The sequence below is a fragment of the Epinephelus moara genome, chromosome 2 (genome assembly GCF_006386435.1).
Source record: "Epinephelus moara isolate mb chromosome 2, YSFRI_EMoa_1.0, whole genome shotgun sequence".
Classification (NCBI taxonomy): Eukaryota; Metazoa; Chordata; class Actinopteri; order Perciformes; family Serranidae; genus Epinephelus; species Epinephelus moara.
Window position 1 is genome coordinate 14563119 of NC_065507.1, and position 21125 is coordinate 14584243.

Below are 21125 nucleotides of genomic sequence, written 5' to 3' on the forward strand. Positions count from 1 at the left end.
CTAAGGCAAGTTTATGATGATGATGGACATTTTAACATATTCACTCAATTATGAGGACTTATTTTAGAGAAATAGACAACAATTTTAGGAATTATGCTCATTCGCCGTCTTGCTGAGCATTAGATGAGAAGACTGAAAACACTCTAATGTCAGTACAGTAAATATGAAGCTATAGCCAGCAGCCTGTTAGCTTAGCTTAGCACAAAGACTGGAAACAGGAGGAAACAGCCTGCCTCTGTTCAAAGAGAACAACATCGACCTACCAGCACCTCTAAGGGCACTTTTATAGTCCCTTTACATCTTTGGTAGCAGTGCTCCTTTCTGTAAGCTTTCAGAAAACGTGCACAAATAAAGACAAAATGAACACAGAGTACAGACAGGAGACTCAGTGCGTCTTTGTCTCTGTATCTAACGTTGGGTTCATTTATGCAACCTTTGTGTTGGCGTAGTTATAGCCACTGAATGGCACTAGAGGGCAGATTCAAAAGTTTCTGACAACAAACATATCGAAAGTGGATGTTCCTTTTAAAGAAGCAATGTTGTAGACTGCTGTGTTTTGTGAGGCCATTGAATACTCGCAACGAGAGGACAAGGATTTTTTTCAATACATTACTGATTCACTCTGCTCTGTCTTTGTTGCGTCTTAAAGCCCAGTTCAGAGCAAACATTTGTGACGAGTTGAGTTGAAACAGGCAATGTGCCGTTCTGCAACATTCTAAAAACCTGCCAGTTCACGCCAATGCAACTAGATGAGATGGTGTATCATCTCTATGCAACAACTCTCTGTACTTTTGTTCTGATTTCAAGCTTTTCAGGCTTGAAAGGGGGTGACGTGCTTTACGTTCTAAAACCACCTGCCAGCGATTTGACCAGCTGAGTTGCAGGTGACACCATCAGCCAGTTTAGGTCGAGCTCAGACAGCCAGTTCACACCGCTGCAAAGTTTTCTCTGCGATGTTTAACCGTTACGTCTCATTGTGAATTTTTGGTCTGAACTGGGCTTTACAGTTTTGCCTCCCTTGAACTACACTACACCCCCCCCCCCCCCCCCCCCCCCCACAGTTTCCAGTGGTACTGCTCTGTTTTATCTTTCAGGAAATGTGCAAAAATATGGATGATATGAACGCAGAGCACAAACATGAGGCTCGAGGCTATACCAATCTGTCGTTGAGCATAAATGAGTCCTAAAGCTTACCAACAAGTCATAATTTAATGGGGTTTTATCAATTAAAATAACTGCGTGTGTGCTGTGTGTTAACATAAAAAAGAAAGTCCACCAAAGTGTCATTATTGGATTTTAACAGCCTGTATAGTCTTGGCCCCCAAAATCGAGCATCATCTAGTCAGTACCATGACACAGGGATAAGGACAGTTACTGAGCCCAATGTAAAAATGATACAGCATGTTCTATAGATAAAAGACAACCGTCACACTGTTACAGACGGTGGTTATCCTGGCGTTCTCCCTCAGTAGGCCCCTGAGTCTGGATCCCCCAACATGACTGGGAATCCACTGCTTGGGAATGCAGCATTCCTGAGGAGGTTGTTAACATTCCTTTAAACTTATTGAATCAGCACAGTGCAGCTGGCTGCGCTTGCCACGGCATGCAAAGATGGATGAGGTTGTTTTTTTTTAAGATGCTGTTTGTATTTGCCTGTTTGTGTTGCACGGTGAGAAGACGATGCTGTGTGTGTGTGTGTGTGTGTCTGTGTGTGTAAGTACAAAACAGAGTCTGAGTGTTTCAGTGTAAGTCAAGACAGGAGCACCTTAGTGTTTATGAAAGAGGCTTTCACATTCCCAGCCCTTTACATATGGTAAGATTCTCCATACCCTGATGATGGTAATAAAATTTGTCTTCACTTTCCACTCTAGTGACACTGGTGTCCACTGGTGGAGTTTCTTCCTCAATTCCTGGCCACAAAATTTGGTCTCACCCACACAAATTTGCAATGCAAATGCAAAAAGGGTCATAAAAACCGTCTTCTTTCCTTACAAACACATGCTATTTGGTTGAAACACAAACAAACAGCGTAGCCAAAACGTCATATGTTTATCAGGCCATCGTGATTCTAGACACACCAGTGTAAACACTGAACATTTTAGTGGCCCTGGGCAGATTCAAACCTGTACATGTAAGGAAAATGGTTGTACTCTGGAGCCCTGTCAAAGTTACTTTGCCCAATAGAAACTTTTTAAAACCGTTGATTCTACTATAGAGATGGCAAGTACAACAGTGCAAGTGAGACAGAGACAAAGACAGAGATGAGACAGCATTTGGTCTCACTGTCCAGAAAGTACTGTCTTTTATTTGGGAAGAGTCGAACAGCATGGGTCTGAGGGAAGCCCTGAACTGCTGCCCAGTCTGGCTCCTCCACTGATGAGTAACAGTGCCAGCAAAGACAACACACTAGTTAACCTGAACCAGAGTCCAAACTGCCTCTCAACACCTTTCCCCTCCAGTTTCCATTCAAACAAACACATTTTAATACGTTAAATTCCGCTTACGGTAACACAGCATCAACAAGAGACAGACACTGTATCTTGTATCTTTGTATCATCATTCACATTAACTGTGGTCAAAAGTAAATCCCACCTTTAAACAGAAACAAGCTGCTGCCCTAATTTGCAACATCTGGTGTATCAGCTGTGAGGTGTGAAAACAAATTACAGTTCTTATTGGGTATTTTGAAAGAGTGTATTCCACTGATTCGGCATTGCACTTCTATAGCAGAACCTCATTAATAAGAGTCAAGATTTCTAGAGTTGTACCGACACCGATATCAGTATCGGTAATGCCTCCGATACTGCCTAAAATGCGGCATCGGGCATCGGCGAGTACAGCTTATGACCAATCCGATACCACGCACGCTATCGTTTGAACATCACCATCGCGATGTGCGCACGTGCAATAGTCACATTGCAGGACGTGCAATGTTTTCTCTTTTTTTAGAACACGTACACTTTTGTTTTGCTTCAGAAAAGCAGCTCTGAAGCTCTGCTCCGCTCGCCTCTCTCTCTGTCGCTCACCTCTCTGAGCATGCAGCAGCCCCTCCCCCTCTCATGCACACGCTGCAGTCACATACTGAAAATGAGCGACATGCAGGAGGGTGAAACGGTGAAGGAGAATTTATGCCTGGTACTAGTGCCCTGCACGGGCCTATTATCTGGGCCCGGGCCCAGCCCTGGCCCGAGGGGGTGGAGCCCCAGCCCGGCCCAGCCCAACAGGTTTTCAGAATTCTCATGCCCGAACCCGAAAAAAAGCCAGACTTTTTTTTTTTTTCTTTTTAAACCTCCCATAACAACAGGTAGGCTGTTAATGTTGCAGACATTAAAATAGTTTAATTGGGGTTTCTAGCGTGGTATTAAGCTATATTCATTATATTTTGATTGAAAGGATAAAGTTAAATATGAATTTATTTAACTTAATGACTGTATTCTCCTATTTAGTGAGAATTGTCAACTGTTGCCGCGCACTGTTGCAGTTGCATCGCGCACAGTCACTTCAAAAAACAAAATAATCAATTAAACAACCCCAAAAATGCTTCAAACACTTTTCTATATAATCTTAAGATTGAAAGGAAATGAAAGTGTTTAGATAAGGTCGGAGGTCTATAACTGCATATAACTTTGGGGTTGTTTAATTGATTATTTTGTTTTTTGAATTGACTGTGCGCGATGCAACTGCAGCGCTGCAGTTGACCTGATATCACAACAACTGTAGGCGGCTGGACGGCGAATGGGATCAGTAAAATATGCTGAGTGACGCGCAGCGGAGAGGGAGGGGCACAGCGGCTGCTGCGTTCAAGTGTTGCCGTTTAAATTGTTTAAACACAAACCTCTCTAATTGGCAGGTTAAAAAAAAAGCCAGAGTCCGGCCCGTGTCCGAGGTAATGATGTGGTAATTGGCTCGAAACCCGGCCCTCAGGCTGTCGGGCCCCTCGGGCCTCAGGCTCCAGCACAGCGCTCTACCTGGTACACACTACACAACTTTTCAGCCTGTTCTGAAAGTTACTATGTCACATTACACGACTGTAAAGTCATAAAATTGTGCTGTGACTTGGCCGACGGACAAGACACACTACACGATGGTACTCACAAATTATCCCCGGTCGTCTTTCACGATGTGTGTGATGTCATCAGGTTATTCTTGTCCTATTTTTATTCAGTCACTGTGTCTGTTCATGTCCCAGCCAAAATGTTGTTGTAGTAACGTAAAAAGCGCCAGCAGACGGCAGGAGCTCCATTTGAAGTACCGTACGCAAACATACAAGCTACTGTATCCTCCACACCCAAGTTCCTATAAATGTTTCACAATAAAAGCCTATTTAGAAAACGGAGGGATTCTCTCAGCCAAGGTTATAAGGGGCTTTTAATTTGAAACAAGTTGTAATGACGGCGCGATGTATTAACTTTATCAAGGCAACGGGAGTGGATATAAAGTAAAAATATAAAAACACAGAGGGAATAATAAATAACGGCCCTTTTATAATGTAGTCTGTTTCAAATGAAGCTGGTAGCCTCTGCAGTTGTGGTGCGCCACTATTTTTTAATTGTCTTACTTTAAGTCATCTGGTGAAAATTTTTGTATTTGTTAATACAAGCCCTACATTCTAGCCTTTAAAATGTCTTTTTACCAAATTGTGTGGCTGCACTTTAACCTGTGTCTTGATCTGTGTCAACACTGGATAATAATAATAATAATACTAAAAAGTTTCATGGCATTCATTCTACTATTATGTAATGTAATTAATATTTAACATAGAGTTTCAGGAGTTGAGACACAAAACAATTCATATCCCATCCATTTTTATTTTACGCGCTGGTATCAGACCGGTACTCGGTATTGGCAGATACCTAAGGTTTAGGGATCAGAATCGGTATCGGTAGGGAAAAAGTGGTATCAGTACATCTCTATTTGTTTCTGTAGAACCAGAGATATTTTCTTTTTAATTCCACATATTCTTCCTTGACTAAATCTGGTGCCTACGTTACAGCTTGACTGCAGATAGAATAACATAAAATAAAATCAACCCATGTAGTTGTCCCTCCATTGTGACATTAGGAAATGTCGGATCTAACGTTTGGTTTACTTCCTGGATTTTTTCCACATGGAAATTCTGACCAATCAAGAGCAGCTTTCTCGTGCAAGGCATTTTATCTGGTCCGCTTGTAAATGCTGCTGTGATAACATGCACTAGCTCTAGGCAATTATACAACTTTGTAACAAAATTAGTCCCTGATTTGGACCACAGCAAGACAACTCTAGGTCTGAAAGCACCCTAAGACACAAAAATGAATGTTTTATCACAGATGATGGAGCAAGCTGACATCCATAACTAGCATTTCAACACTTCTGTCCTGTCTTAATCTATAAACACACACACATAGAAGGAAAAACACTGATACAAAGGCTCTATTAGACAAAAACACAGACATACACACATTCAGCAGGGGACTGGGAGCACCGGTCATCTCACCCTGCCTGCTTATCATCATCTAAATGTCGTCACTGTGCGTTCTGTTCTCTGTTCACTGGAGGAGAAGTGACGGTTCGTCCAGCTCACTGACTGACATCAGAATACCAAGCACAGGGAGACAAAAAGCCTCTCTGCCTGACAGATTAGATAAAGACATGGTGGTGTGAATGACGTCAGTCTGGGAGAATCACACACTCTCATTGGTGTAGTTTAAACATATAGGAGTGAAATTACGCCTGGCAGACGAAGACGACCCGGTACTGTTAACTGGCATGTATATACCAAGACCCTGAAACTGAGGAAGCTAAAGGGAACTCACCGACTTCATCATTTACACTTACACTTTTCCTACTGTGACATCTTCTATGACAGAGGCCTATTAGTCATGTTCTGTCAACACCAATTAGCCTAATGTCTGTCAATCACATCTCAAAGGCAAATCTCAAGAGAACATTGTTTCTTTCTACCTTTTTCTACTGTGTGTGATGATTCAATGCCAAAAGAAAATTTAAAAAGTTTAGAAACATTGGATCAATTAAAGGCAACTGATGACATTTGTAAGGGCTGATATCAAGACCTCATTCAGCTTTTCATACCCTTACAGTGACAGTTCAAGAAAAAGTTCTTGTGTTAAAGTAAGCGAACTGACTGCTAGCTGTAGCCTTATATTTCCTGGACAGGATATGAGAGCGGTATCAATCTTTCCATGTAATGCTTGACAAGAGAAAAGAAATACAAATAAAGGCAGCACATCTTCATAATAAGGAAGCTGGAACGAGGGAATGTTTGGTATTGTTGCTTCAAAAATGAATAAATAATCTGAATATTTGCTGCTTAATTTTCTGTTGGTCAGCTAATTGATTCTACTCTGAACGACTTCAACACAACCCTGATCTTTTAGCAGCATTTTGGCTATAGGAATTTCCATTCCACATCCATGATAACACATTTATATAGCCGTACTTTGTACCTTGAAAAATCACCGTCAAAGCTTATTACGCAAAATCTTTACAGCTGAACATGTTCCAGAATGTGATCTGAAATCAGGAAGAAAGTAACGACATGGACGACTACGATTACTGGTTTCCACGATGTTAGCATGTAGCTACATGGTCTGTTGACATACGGTATTAACCAAAACTACAAACAAATTGTCTCATTAAAAACAGCTACTGTGTGAAACCTTGTGTGAAGTATAATCTACACAAAAGACAAAGATCCCTGTGTGCACAGCTGCACAACTGCCTCAGAGACTGGAAGGTTTAACGCCACCTCAGAGGTGGACAGAATTTGTTAATTGTGCAATTTAAGTCAAGAACAAGGTTCCCATCTTGTTTCACTGTCCTGTATGTGAAGACATAAGGAATGTACTTTTTCAGTAAAATTACCTCTATCCATTGTTGGTTTCTTTTGGCTGGATGATCATGAAAAACTGAATTTTGTTTCAGAAAGGGAACTTTTTTTGTGGTTGAATTTCTTTGCCAGGCCTGGGAAAGAAGGCAGAGTATTATGTTTCTGGACTGAGCTGTAAAATAGCACGTACTTTGGATTGATACTGCAACGTCACTGTAATGGTGTCTTGTAAACCCATGAGGGTTTGAGACATGTAAGCGTGCATGACACAAAATAAGAAAAATCAGTCGATCAAATCATGTGGCAGTGTACGTATTGTAATTCACAGTTTTAGTAGTGTGTCAAGAGCAGATGACCATCACGGGCTGACATCAGCTCGTCTTGAAAGTGTGGAAACAGAGTATTCCGAACGTCCTGACGTCTGAGGTTTTTGCTCCCAGGGATTACTTTTACACACGTTAACCTCATTATCTGAAACTCTAGCCTCTAAAACTTAAGTTAATATGAATATCCGACATTGAAACATCATATTTCTAACAGAAAATAAGGAAAAGGCACAATAGGTTGAGTCAAAATGAACCGCATATTCTTTTGTGAGAGACGTAAAGAGGGAAAGCATAAATGAAAGGTTATGTACTTTTTTTTTTAGTCTTGAAAAGTAGATTTAATTCAAACACAATGAAATCACGAGTAAGGAGCTGAGATGTATTTTGTGTAGACTCCAAAGTAATTTCATCATTTGTCATAAAGTATAACTGCGAAGCTGGGACGGCCGTAAAGTGCATTGAACACATTTTCTCAATGGATGTGAAGTGGACTGCTTTGACAGCAGCAGGCCAGGCAGGGCAATGAGAGGTGGCCTTTCATCCTTGCTAGCTGTTAGCTTTGGCAGAGGGACAGCAGCCCTCAGCCAGCCTTCCTGCCTGCCTGCAAACTGGGATCACAACTGATTGCTGGGAGAGAACGGCGTGAAGGAGAGCGGGGTGAGAAATGAAAGAGAAGGAATATTACACATTGCATGAGCATAATAAGCGGTATCATATTATGAAATTCAAGAAGGAAGCAGCGCAAAAAGACGTTTGTTTCCTCAGTTTTCTCGCTTGAAGGAAAATATTGTCTCTTTGAGGTCTAACAGTAGAGGCAGAGGTGCTGAGGCAGGTGGGCAGACAGATATGCAGACAGGCAGGTAGTGACTCAGACAGGAAGTTACACAAGCCAAAAGATGCAGGCGGCGAGGCCGACAGACTCGCATACAAGGAGGCTGCAAACAGATGAGGGAAATGAATTTTTTGTGCGGCTGGTATTCTGCTGAATAGCCGTAGTGGTATCCATGGCAACATGGCTTTGGCATTCTCTGTAATGCTGGAAAGAGCGGCGAGTGGAGGAGAGGAGCAGGCAGCGAGCGGATGCTGGGATTCACACCAGACAGAGATGGAGTCCAGGTCCAGCTCAGTGCAGCGTGCACCTAGGCGATATATCAATATTTATCTTCTATCATGGCAGTGATTGCCACAAGAGGCTGCTCTGTGTGTGTGTGTGTGTGTGTGTGTGTGTGTGTGTGTCGCTGCTACCTTGAGTGCCACTGAAAAACTGTGCATCATTGCACTGTTTAGTTTGGATAAACAGCTGGTTAGCTGGGATGCCATCTCAAAATTGTAACATTTTCCAATGCATGACGGGTAATCACTCTCCATACGTCCCTTATCTCATGGGTTGTAGTAGGCAACATAGCAGTATCCGGGATGTGTATGTTTAGATATTATTTAGAAAAACGTGTTAAGGTCTAAGCACTTCATTTCTCCCATGTAACAATACCAGTGAGAGAAGTGTGGGTGGAGCATCTTCAAACTAAAGATGCTTTAATTGCCATTTCACTGGTCCTTTAAAAACTAGGGCTGCCGCCAACTAAGAATTTTCCTAGTTGGCCATTATTCGTCATTTGGGGCCATTAGTCGACTAGTTGTTCGCATGTTTATGATGTTAATGTAATTATGAAATTATATATTTTGGGCAGGGCAACACAATGGTTTCACTTCAAGAACACTAACACTGTGCTACATTACAGAGAAATACAAAACCGTACTAATGAACCCTACATTACAGAGAAATACAAAACCGTACTAATGAACCTTCATTAATATAGGCCTATATTTTATCTACAAGTGCACGTCACACACTGAGCGAGCCGCCTGTTAATGACGCTGTGGGCTAATGGGCATGTAGCTACTTCCATGTTTCAGATGATACGTCATGTTTGTAGTCGACCAATGAAGATGAGTTTACATATCACCTTGGGTTCGTCCTTCACCTTCTCAAAATGATCCCACACTTTGGATTTCCTGCCCGACATGTTATTAACTAGCCTGTGGAATAACCGCAGGTACCAGCCCTGGAAATTAGGGGCCGCACACATGCTGCGTCTTTAACCGCCTGGACAACGCAAGGTCGGACAGTGGGCGCTACTCTTGTGGCTTTTCTGTGCTGTAGGAGGTTGCATCTGTGTAGGCCTATCGTCCGTGGGACAGATGTAAAGCTCTGTGTCTGTCATTTCAAATTAAAGTCCCACATGGTTCAGTCATATATGTTTTGATTTATTTTGACAAGGCACAGCTCTTAATAGAGTTTTTGTTTTTTTTGTGCGACTAAGGAACCAATGAAATCTTCCCAACTAATAACCTTTCTGGTCGACTAACATTTGGTCTACTATTAGATGGAAGCTCTATTAAATTCAGTGAATAAACGTGCAAATTGTCACATAGCCATGTTATTTGTTTTATGGAGAAGTTCTGTAAAGAGGAAGTGCGTTGGCTTTATTTCCAGTCAGGACACTGAGTGGAGCTGCTCATCAGTTGCAACAGTGCGTTCAGGGAATGTCAGAAAATTTTAGAACTGTGACACAACATGCTCATTTTCTGGAAATGATGACATGATGCAGTTTCGACCAGTAAAGAGTGTTATCTAACTGGTCTGTTTGTCTGGTTTGAGTTGGAGAAGCTCTGAAAGTAGACAAACAATTTCACTGCAGCATGTTCAGGATAAGAAAATCTTGCTTGATTTTATTGTGTCTGGCAGGATAAACGCTGTCGTTAAGAGGCATGGGGATGAGCAAGAGGAGCAGTGTAACAGGTGCAAAGCTTTGTAGTAAACAATGCATCAGCTTAACAATGTCACATCATCAGGAAGGTTTTTATTTGAGAGAAAGCTGTCATCTGTCAACTCTGTGCTCTGTGTTCTGTTTCCTACTCACTGGATTCATTTTTTAAAGCCACAGCATTAGTTCCTATTTCATAAATCACATTGTTATTCAGGACTTATGACTACTACAACAAAACTTAGTGTGGGCTTAGCATGACTTTAAGACAATGAATACCCTGTGTGTTCCCATGTCTCCCAGCCAGACCGAACTTCTCTGCTCTGCCAGTAAAGGCTGTCTTACTGACTTTCACTTCATGTTCACATTTGGACTTCAGGAGCTTTTGGGAAGTGCTGATGAGGATTCAGCACTTTTGGCTGCTTAGCTTCCTTGAGAATGTCTATTTCAAGAAGTATATGCATAAATACATAGGCCTGTCATGGTAACTACTTTTGGTGGACAAAATATTTTGTCTTTTCACTCCTAAGAATATGCAGACTTTGGAATTGGAGTATGAAATAAACATTCAACATTTTTTTTTACTAATTTAAATGCAGTTAATATATTCAAGAAAAGTATAAATAAAAGTATAGTACTTTGTAGGAGTAGCACAACATTTCTCAGAGACTTGAAGGTCCAGTGTGAAGGATTTAGGGGGATATATTGGTAGAAACAATATAAGAGGTATGTTTTCTTTAGTGTATAATAACCAGAAAATAATCATTGTGTTTTCCTTACTTTGGAATAAGTTGTTTATATCTACAAAGGGAGCAGGTCCTCGTGCATGGAGATTGACATGTTGCACCACCATATTCCTACAGTAGCCCAGAATGGACAAACCAAACACTTGCTCTAGATAGGGCTGTTTGCGGTTACGTGTCGGCCTAGTTTGCAGCCTTTCTGCGACAAGAGCTTCAGAAAGAAACACAGATTTTTGGACATGAATCTACTTAATTCTGTGTTTTTACTGGTTTAAATCACCTGGTCTGTTTGTGTTGGAGACCTCTGTGGATAATTTGGTTCCCAGTAAAAACCTCCTGAACAAAGAACAAAGGAATTCTAACTGGGAGAAGTTTCAGCTGGTCGCAATCTGTAATCCTCACCACTAGATGCTGCTAAATCCCTCTAAACCTTACACACTGCTCCTTGAATACAAAGTCTGGTTCCCCAAAACAAAACCAAGTGATGCCTCTTGTGACTAATAGACAAGATTAGTGAAGCTAGTTACCAGTTATCTGACCAGTGTGTTGTAGTTGGCTCCTGGCAATGGACGGCCTGGGAACATGGCGGTTTGCTGGTGAATTTTTTGTGTCAAGGATGAAGTTGTTGGTGGGTAAAGCTACTAATGATGAATTTTTTTGGCTTGTTGCAAGGGGTTGGCAAGCTAATAACTATCAGGGCTGTATGTCTTTCAATCCAAAAGTGCAGCTGCAGGCTACCGGTAAGCTGCACTGTGTCATCTTTGCACTGTTGGCTTATTTTTCTTTGGACTCATGTAAGTAGGCAAATGTTCGTGACATTCTTATGTAAACAAACACGTATGTAAACACAACAGGCAACAACGAGGTCAGCAAAATGTTTGAGGTCGTGTCTATTTATATGATAGGTTAAAGTCTAATTATCATGACAGGCCTAGGCCATACTAAGTGACTGCTTTTACATGATATTGTGTCTGTGTGTGTGCTCTTCTGTGTGGTGGTCCAACAAACACAGACAAAAATCAACAAGCATGGGGACTGTGTCTTCCATGTGTGTGTTTCTTGGCAATAATTTCAATAAAAAAAAGATTTACTAAAATTTTTAGGCAACTGCCAGATACGAGATGTTTAGCTTAGTTGGAAAAGCTTCAGCTCCTTTTCCGACATGCTTGTTAATGGTGCGTCATAAGTGACCAAAAACAACATTTAACGTGCAAAACAAAACCCACACAGCCACTTGAAGTTGTCTCACATGTGCCCACAATCATCTCGGGTTTATTTGTTATGCTTACAATGCTGTGGCGCAAGGCAGGCGACTACACAAAGACGCACTCAGTTGCTTAGGATTGGAAGTGTTATGTGTAATAACAGAGCGTGGCTGCTATTTTAATCCGTTGCTGTGTTTGTTTTCTGTTTCGAGGACAGAGAATAGAGAATAGTCAAACAGCTCATTGGATCAAACTCTACATCTGACACTTAGCAGAGCCAGGGAGAGGAGGAAAACAAACACACCCATGCCAAAACACATGCACATACTCATATGCATGTGCCCACACACACATTCAATATAAATTATTAAAAGGATGTGATTCAGACACAAAAACTTCGCTCTCGTGTGTTGATGAATTAAACGTGTGCGGCCAAAGAGAAAAGGAAAAACAGTTGGATTATGCTTCTATTAATGCTATTATAGATTTACTGTTCAGGAACAGAGCTGGATTTAAGGATTATCAGGTTCATGTGACCCTACCTTGTATCCAGCATGGGTCCTGCCCTTTGTGAGCGGTGTGGTGGAGCAGAGCTCAATGGCCTCGGGCTCGTGAAAGATCACCGTGGGCAACGGCTCCTTCCTCAGCGTCAGCACATTTAGCTTGGTCTTCAGCATGGTCTGAAAGTGCTGATGGAGAAAGGAGAGAAATACACACACGTTGTGCTTTAGGCAAAGTTGCAACCAGAAGCATGCAACTTTAAACTTGTAGGTTAACATTTGTAGTTTCCTCGTCAACGCTGCTGGAGGCTCGAAAAAATGCAACTGCCACAAAATCAGTATTTCAGTGTTATTGTCATTTACAGAATAAAATGTGATGGTAGAAAAAACAGCAAAAGGCATCAGGATATTATGTTTTAAGCTGTTGTCTGATGTGTATAAAAACATACCAGTATGAAATTCAAGGCAGGAGCATTCCAGATTTGCATTCACACACACACGTGCACAAGAGCACACACAGAGAACTAATATCAGTGGTGAAAACTGTAGCTGAAGACTGGAAGTGAGATGGTGTGAGAGGTTTTCTCTGCTTGAAAGTGGAATGTGAGGAGCAGATGAAGGGAACTGTGCCCTCGCTGCCTCCGTCAAAACAAGAGCGGAGAGCCGCCTGCTCTCATACTACAGTCCACGGCCAGTGTTTCCTGAAGCCGAGCAGAACCACATGGTGGATCTGGCCCTGTGGAATTTCTGGGCTCCCTCGAAACAGTCAAGACGAAACTGAGCGGCTAATGAAATCAGGACGTTCACAACTGAGGAAGAAACACGGGCGCATGGCATGTCTGTGCAGCTCCTCTACATTATCAGAGATCATGTTGAACCCCTGCCATGCTAGTGACATGGTCAGTGCAGACTGAAATACCTCAACAACTGCCATATGAGCTGCAATGAAATTAAGTACACACACTCATGGTCCCAGGAGGATAAGTCTTAATGACCTTGATGATCATTGGGTCATTTATTCACATAATATCTGGACCAAATTCTTGCAAAACTGCCAACATCACATCCGCCTAAGCTGTGTTTACTTTTGTTAGATGTTAGCCTGCTAACATGCCAAACTAACATGATGAACATCGTAAGCATCATACCTTCCTAATGTCAGCACTTAGCATTATCATTCTGAGCATGTTAGCATTTACCTCACAGCATCACTATATCTTACAGCTTCACAGAGCCGCTAGGGCTGTAGACTGCACAACTTGTTCATGTGACACTTTTGCAAAATACCAGGAAGCCACGTACCAGTCGCAGCAGCCTCACATGGGTCAGGAGTACACAGGGGCATTTCTAGGATTTGATGACTTTCAGGGCTTGGCTTGGATCCTCACATGGCACTTTTTTGATAAACAACCTCTATTTTATGCTTTTCTATGCACTCTGGCAACTTATTTACATGAAAAGTACAAAAAAATCCCAGTGAAAATCTATTTATGGCACCCTATCACAGGCCAGATTTGGACTATGGGGGTAACTTGAGTATCACTTCTGTAGACTCTTGGACTTGTCCGTACCTTCATGTGACTCTCTTTATTTCTCACCTTTATTATAACACCTTTCCGCTATATACAGATTAAAAAAAAAGAAGCAATAACAGATGCTAATCTGGTCAGCTACTCTAGTGTAAGTCTCAGAATATGTCTTATTGACCACTGTTCCGTTAAGTACAGGTTACTTTTACAAATGTTTTCCTCTCTTTGGAGCTTTAAAGCTGTTTTCCATGTTGGACCTGCATAATGTCCATTTTTTATGCAACAGATGCTCAACATTTTCAGGCGATGAAAACAGTAAATCCTGCCAAAACAGGCTACCATTAATCGTCAGTGTCGGGTTGTTTGGCAAACCCAAGAGGAACATCCTCCATCAACTTCAAGAAATAGGTTTGGTGTCCAGTCTCTAAATTCAACGCTGCTGCATCATGCGACTGCCAGGCTTTTAACTCGTACTAACAGTAACAACAACACCACACCAATCCTTTCTGGCCGTCATTGGTTACCTGTGAGTTTAAGAATTGGTTTCTAGCATTGGTGCTTTGTAGTCTGCCTCATCAGTGCCTCTGACATATGTTCAATTACATTAATCTGACTGCAAACACCTGTCATTTGGCTATATTATATTAACGCGGCCCTTTAAATAACAATACCATACGTTCATAGATATTGCCAGTTTTAAGGGTTTGAAATTATATGTACAAATGACATAAATAAAAATTTAAAACAGTCGGCTATTTCACACTTAAGGTCATTTTAGTGCCCTCCATCTAAATCCTATGACGATGCCCTACAGTTCAACATGCAACCTGTTGGAGGAGAAACCCTACGCACACCTACCCATGAACCTTCATGCTGAGAAAAGAAAAATAAAGAAAGAGGGGGGTTGGGGGGGCTGTTGTCGGGAAAGAGGAAGATAAGGTAAGGGAAAAAAAACAAGGAGCAGATGAAGGAGAATAGGAGAAAAAGCAAGATGGAGTTGTGAAAGTAAAGCCACATGTGTGTAAACGCTCGCTGACCTCCGCGTCAGCACTTTACAGCTTCCTGACAGCGGCTCGCATTCCTGTGGTTGGCCCCGGTACGGAGAGAGAGAGAGAGGGGGGGGGAGGAGGTCTGTGGTGGGCTCCCCGACTCCTCCACCCCCCACCAGGAGCAAAAGGCCTGAGCGGAGGGTCGCTTGTGGACTAATGCTGGAATTCTATTCATAATATTTTCGCTGCATTTTAATGTTTTTTATTTCTCAAGTCCCAACAGTCTCCTCATCAAGTTACTGCTGTTATTGATTCTATTTCTGACCCGGGCAGGTTTTCTGTCTCCACCATCAGGGCGGTGTGGTCTGGGTCGGGTTTGAGCTGGTTACAGGACAAGGGTCCTGTCTACACTTCAGACCTAAATGCCAAACAATGGCTGCTGTCACGAGAAAACCTCAAATCTCCAAATAATGGCCCTCTTTCAGGATTATGAACCTCGTTTTCAGACACTTGAGCAACACTCAGTGGCCTGAGAAAGCCTTTAATATGGTAAATATTTACATCTCATCGACACCCTCTAATTAATTATGATGTTCCACCACTAATGTGCACAACATGCTAAGTGTAGCTATGACACAGGAAGGGACATAAGGGGTCGCCAAAGTCCACACTAGTGATGTGCAGCCCAGTTATGAGAGCCAATCCACCAGGCCTGACCTGCAAACATATGCGTGTATCAATCACCCAAACCCGAACCGCAAACCCACTACCAAATGAAAGGAGATGGCAAGCACTCCTTCATCGTTTAGGTGATAATGTCTTGAGTATGATCTCGAGTGCACAGGTTTCCTACGTGGTTTGGACAGAGAGATGCTTGCTTGCTTGCCGATAGGACTCACTGGTAGGCCTACATATTCTCAAAAGGAAATATTGTTATTATCATTTCAACTGGAGATATTCAAATATGTTGCACATGAACAGATTTTCCTGATCAAAAACTGGACAATAGAAACCCAAAGTGCAGCAGCGCTGATGATAAAGCTGCTGGTTGTGTGTGTTTGAGAGATTCAGGGAGAGGGGAAGAGAAGGTGGAAGGTGGACTATTGCACAGTGTTTCTGTAAGGTATTCATATCTTACTCAAAAGGCTGCTTTGCCACTTAATGACCCGCTTGCCTCAAACCTGCAGTATTTTATAACAAGCTTACCTAGACCACGTCAACCTGCAACCCTCATCCACACATACCAGAAATCTAATAGGATCTTTGAGAACTTAACATCTTTGCCAGGGTTTGATAAGCGACACCCAACACCCTGTTTGGCTTCAAGTCCTTAAAACTATATGGGTTATATCCAATAGATTTTCACCAACATCCTTAGATACATTCAATAATGTATACACCTATACTACTGCAACTGCTGAGAATGTCCTGTGTCGATCTGCATTTTATACCCGAGTCAAAGCCAGGTTCCCCTTTATGCTGGATTCAGGGGGGGCATTTTGAGATAATCACTGAGATTCATTTTCCTCAGTGCGACGGCTAATTATCCGATCACAGAAGGTTGAGCCTGTCCAGAATATTCAGCTTTTACTTTACAGTTGTGAGACAAGATATGCTGTATTTTGAAGAGGAAAGGTCACATAAAATAAACATGTTAGGCTAGCAAGCAGCGTACACGTTCATCCTGGATTCAGATCTCCAACTATTCACATATTGTGTGAGAAAAATATTCTATGTATTGCAGATAAAAGAAAAAGTTAAATGTTGTGACGTTTGATACATCCGATTCTGATTTTGATTATACGACTATGAGGCGTCTTCACATCGTAGATAAAGCTACAGTCTTTTTCAATCAAGATGAATTTTTATTACATCTGTTTTATTATCACTAATTAATGAGTATTATTCCATTTATTTATACTTACTAAGTTTTATTGCTTCCACTCTTTATATGTTTAGACTTGCTATAAATCCAGTCAAACTATTTGGTCATTTGTAAGCCGGTTATGACATTCACTGTCATAACATTAAAAGGTCTACATATTTAGCAGCAGACTATAATGCTAAAAGCATCCGCACTGACTCACTGCTGCCTGTAACCATGTGATTAACACGCATTTTATGACGCAAATAAGCCACAATAAAAAGGAACTTGGCTGAACATTACCAGAACTGCTTTTAATAACTTCAACAATTCATATGTTTGTATTTTACAGATCTTAGGGCTCATATAATATGGATTTGTTTAGAAATTGTGCAATAAACTGTATCACACTGCTTTTTTTTCTGAGATAAGTACTAATACTTAAAATTGGGTGGATGACGAAGGTCAAATCGCACAATCCCAGCCCTGCAAGCTAATTCTGAGTGATTGTTCCCCAAGTATGTCCATGATAGCTAAGAGAAATCACAAGTGTCATCACCACAAGTACACATGATTATCTTTCAAAGACTCTCCACTATTAAATAACTGCGAGTTGCACATTAAAAAATACATAAACCCAGGACGACACATGAAGCAGTCATGTCCATGAGAAAATCAAGCAGACAGGCTTTGGAGAGTTTGCCCTCCTGCAGTGATGAGCTTAGCAGGTCACAGATGGTAAGTTAAACTTTTGGCCCCCTGAGGGAGCATTCTGACAGGAAAGAGGTTCTCGGGTCAATCTCATGGTAGGACACTGCATAGCAGGGTAAAAACAGACCTCTGCTCGGCCACGCCTACTGAGACACACAAACTAAGGGTTATGGGGATATGATCATGATAAAACAGCTGGAAATAATGTTAGGAAACCAGCAGAAGCTAAATGATAGACACTAATCTGAAAAAACACACCCCTTGGATACTCAAATGGCTACTGGTTCATGCTGAGAATGTGGTTAGTCATGTAAAGTACGGTTAGCAGCGCAACACAGACCTCAAGACCAAAACAGTTTGTCAACAACATTAGCTTGTCTCAGACACATCTGCATACACCATCCCACACACACAAGTAGCGGGCTGGGAGATGAAAGAGTGTGTAGAGCTCTGTACCAGATGTAGGTCTGTCTGCGGAGTGCGAGACAGTAGGACATCACTGTTTGTCATCAGGTCATCTGCTCTGCATCTCATCTTTACATTTTCAAAAGAAAATATATGCAAGTGCAGAGTCAGACATTGTCCAGGACCTGACTTAACTGTGCATCTCAATGAACAAAAACAAATCTGTATGGCTGTCTCCAGACTGGGGTTTAAATTTGGGGATGACGCCTGCAATCAGTGTGGCCCCTGACACCACATCCCGGCTGGTCTTCATGGTCAGGAAACCAATCATGCCATTATGTGTGGAACAGAGCTTTAAAAGAAGCCAGAATCTTATGATTTGTCTCAACGCTCAACTGGAGACAAACTTTCTAAGGAGACAAACAAACAACGGAATATTTGAGTTCAGAGTATCAAATATCCAACCGTGAGCTGCACATTGTGCCTCCTATACTAGCTGACAACACTTACAGGTACCCTGTGGTGTTTTCCTGTAAATAAACCTCTGTATACATTCACTCATCAAAATGAACTGTGTGTATGCTGGAGGCCTAACAAATATTTTGCATGCATTTCCTTCCTTTTAGAAAACATCTGCAAAGCCCATTTTAGCACCTGCGTTGTTTCCATCCATGTTTGCTTGCTAGCAATCGTCTTCTTCTTGCTGCTCTGTGCTGATGTATGGCTACGTTTCTTGGGATGTATTGCCTCTTGTTGATCAGTGTAATAGTAGGAAATAGGGATGTGACAGTACACAGAAGTAACGGTTCGGTGCCAGTTGGGTACAGCAAAATGTATGTATTCCTTTTGCATTCGGGTTGGAAGCCCTACCCGAATAGCAATGCTCCTTGTAAACACCTCAACCCGAATGAAAACAGCCAACCCAAAAGAAAATCTAATCGGGTGCACAGGGTTGGAATATTCCTTTTCAGAGCCGGAATGGAAGAATTTTTCTGTCTTGTATACACCTCCTACCCGATTCCAGCCATTCCGTTCTTTCTGCGCATGCTCGTTTCCTTGCCCTTCTTGCGCAATGACGTATACAGCGTGCATAGCAACGGGCTGAGATAGAGCAGTTGGACTCGTTGCACTTACCAGTTTCCATTCACCACAGCACGGTCCTCTATCTCCCTTCTTCGACCTTCTACCTCTCTTCTCCTCCTCAACAGACGAAGCATTAGCAGAACAAGGTTGTTGTCGTACTGCTGCTTCAAGAACATAAGCAAAACAAGCCCAAAAAAGGCACTAAGAACGGCGTCGTCACGCATCTTGTTATCCAGAGCGAGGACTACAGTGTTTTCTTCCAGTACACGTAACACAACACAACTGCCCCGCCCCCTATCCAATCAGAAACCTTCCCTGCCCCAAACCTTGCGCAGACCCAAATAAAGGCGATTAAACTGATCTCCTGTGCAAACCCTCATTCGGAATGAATATTTCCCATGTAAACTACCTGGAAAAACTTAAATTTGTTGTGTGCTGTGTTGTTGTCAGACCAGGGTCTGACAACAACTCAGCTGTGCTCCACTGACTCTAATGCAGTCGTTTCAGATTTCCTTCATTTTCAGGCTGGTTTTGTGGATTTGGAGCTAAATGTTGTGCCTGGGGCACGTTGTATATTAATGAAACTCGTTACCTGGAGAGGTTGGAAAAAGATATACGTGTCTTCCCTGTTCCAAAACCAAAATCAAACCCTGAAAAGTGTAGAGTTAGCTAGCTAGCTACTGAAGATACAGCCTACTGAATGTATACACATGCTGCTTTTGCTTTTTAATGATTACAACAGTGAAACAAAGACCAACCCTGCTGTACAGGAACCAGTGAAGGGAAGCAGGGAAACTTTGCTGATATTCAACCAGCTGTGTGTCATCGCAGTGTGTGCAGATGAACATTGTTTGACTTCCCCTGGAGATCCCTGCCTGTCGGACAGAGGCGGTCCAGGTGTTGGCAGCGGCAGCAGATGCCAAACAGCGTTCATCTGCACACACTGTGATGCCACACAGCTGGTTCAATATCAGCAGCACACACTGTGATGCCACACAGCTGGTTCAATATCAGCAAACTTTCCCTTTATATTCATTGTCTTCTGTGGCGATCAGCAGTGATGTGGTGGTTCACTTTTACACTGTGATCTGCAGCCTATAGTTCGGCTTTAGCTTCTAACTATCTTTGTCTTTTTAACCTGTTGTTGCTGCTGAGTCAGTTTGACATCCTGGATATATCCTTCAAACACAGACTGTAGACCCCTCTGTCTGCTTCTCTCTGGAATCACTGTTTCATTTTTCCAAAAATATGATAATATTTCCTCAGGGAGTGCAGTTAGTTACAGTGCAGGCTCCATGCTTACTCCGACAGCTTGTCAGACCATCACAAAGGGGCAGGGCTTAACAAAAGGTCAATTGTTTTAACTCATTCTGCTTGTGTGTCTAAAGGCTGCTTGAAAGCAGCGAGGATAAGGAGTTATTCTCTGGCTAGTGATTGGAACATCTGGTTGATGCTGTCAAATCTGCGTTAGCATGTTAAATGTGATTCCATTCACATCCCCTACTGTGCTGCAGCAATGCTGACACTCTGTCCTTGTCTTATAAACAACTCTCTCTTTGTTGCTGTTGTAGCTTACCAGGAACCTGCAGGTGTGTCATAGAGCTTTGGCGTGTCATTTGCGCCCGACACAGTGTGACTGACTTGCGTGCCAATTTGCTTGTTGTGCTAACATCAGCATACAGTGCTAGCGGTGTGTGGCTGAAGTTTCCACGTGGAACTCGTCCTTGTGAACTTTGACTCCACATTACATGCATCAATCAATCAAAATATTGGCAGAAATGTGTATCCTCTTACCCATGTACTCCTGCATCCTTGAGCATGTGCAGGATACCCCATGCAGATGGCGACACGCTAATAAAAACACCGTCAAACTGTGCTACTAGTGACCAAATGTTTCACAGGGTACCTTTAAAGCCAGAGCAAGATGTTTTGCTTACAAACAACAGGCACAAACCACTGCCATTTACCAGTGAATAAACAGCACACAGGCTGGAGTTACACATAAAAAGAATGATGACCAACAAGCCGTGTCTTTCCAAACAATGTCTTTACTTTGAAGTTTAACAAAACCTGCGTCATGCTGACTGGCATCCAGCACCATCCTTTCCTTGTTTGTATTTCAGACCCAATTTACACACACAAACACATCCCTCCTTGTGTAAACGTATTGAAGGAA

At 42.1% G+C, this 21125-nt stretch overlaps 1 protein-coding gene across 1 annotated transcript in view; it reads right to left on the reverse strand.

The window, feature by feature from the left end:
- Window positions 1-21125, reverse strand: part of pid1 (phosphotyrosine interaction domain containing 1) — a 44381-nt gene that overhangs the window by 15856 nt on the left and 7400 nt on the right. The window contains exon 2 of the mRNA XM_050072509.1: window positions 12411-12557. Coding sequence (XP_049928466.1) covers window positions 12411-12557 — 147 coding nt within the window. The remainder of the gene's footprint in view (window positions 1-12410; window positions 12558-21125) is intronic.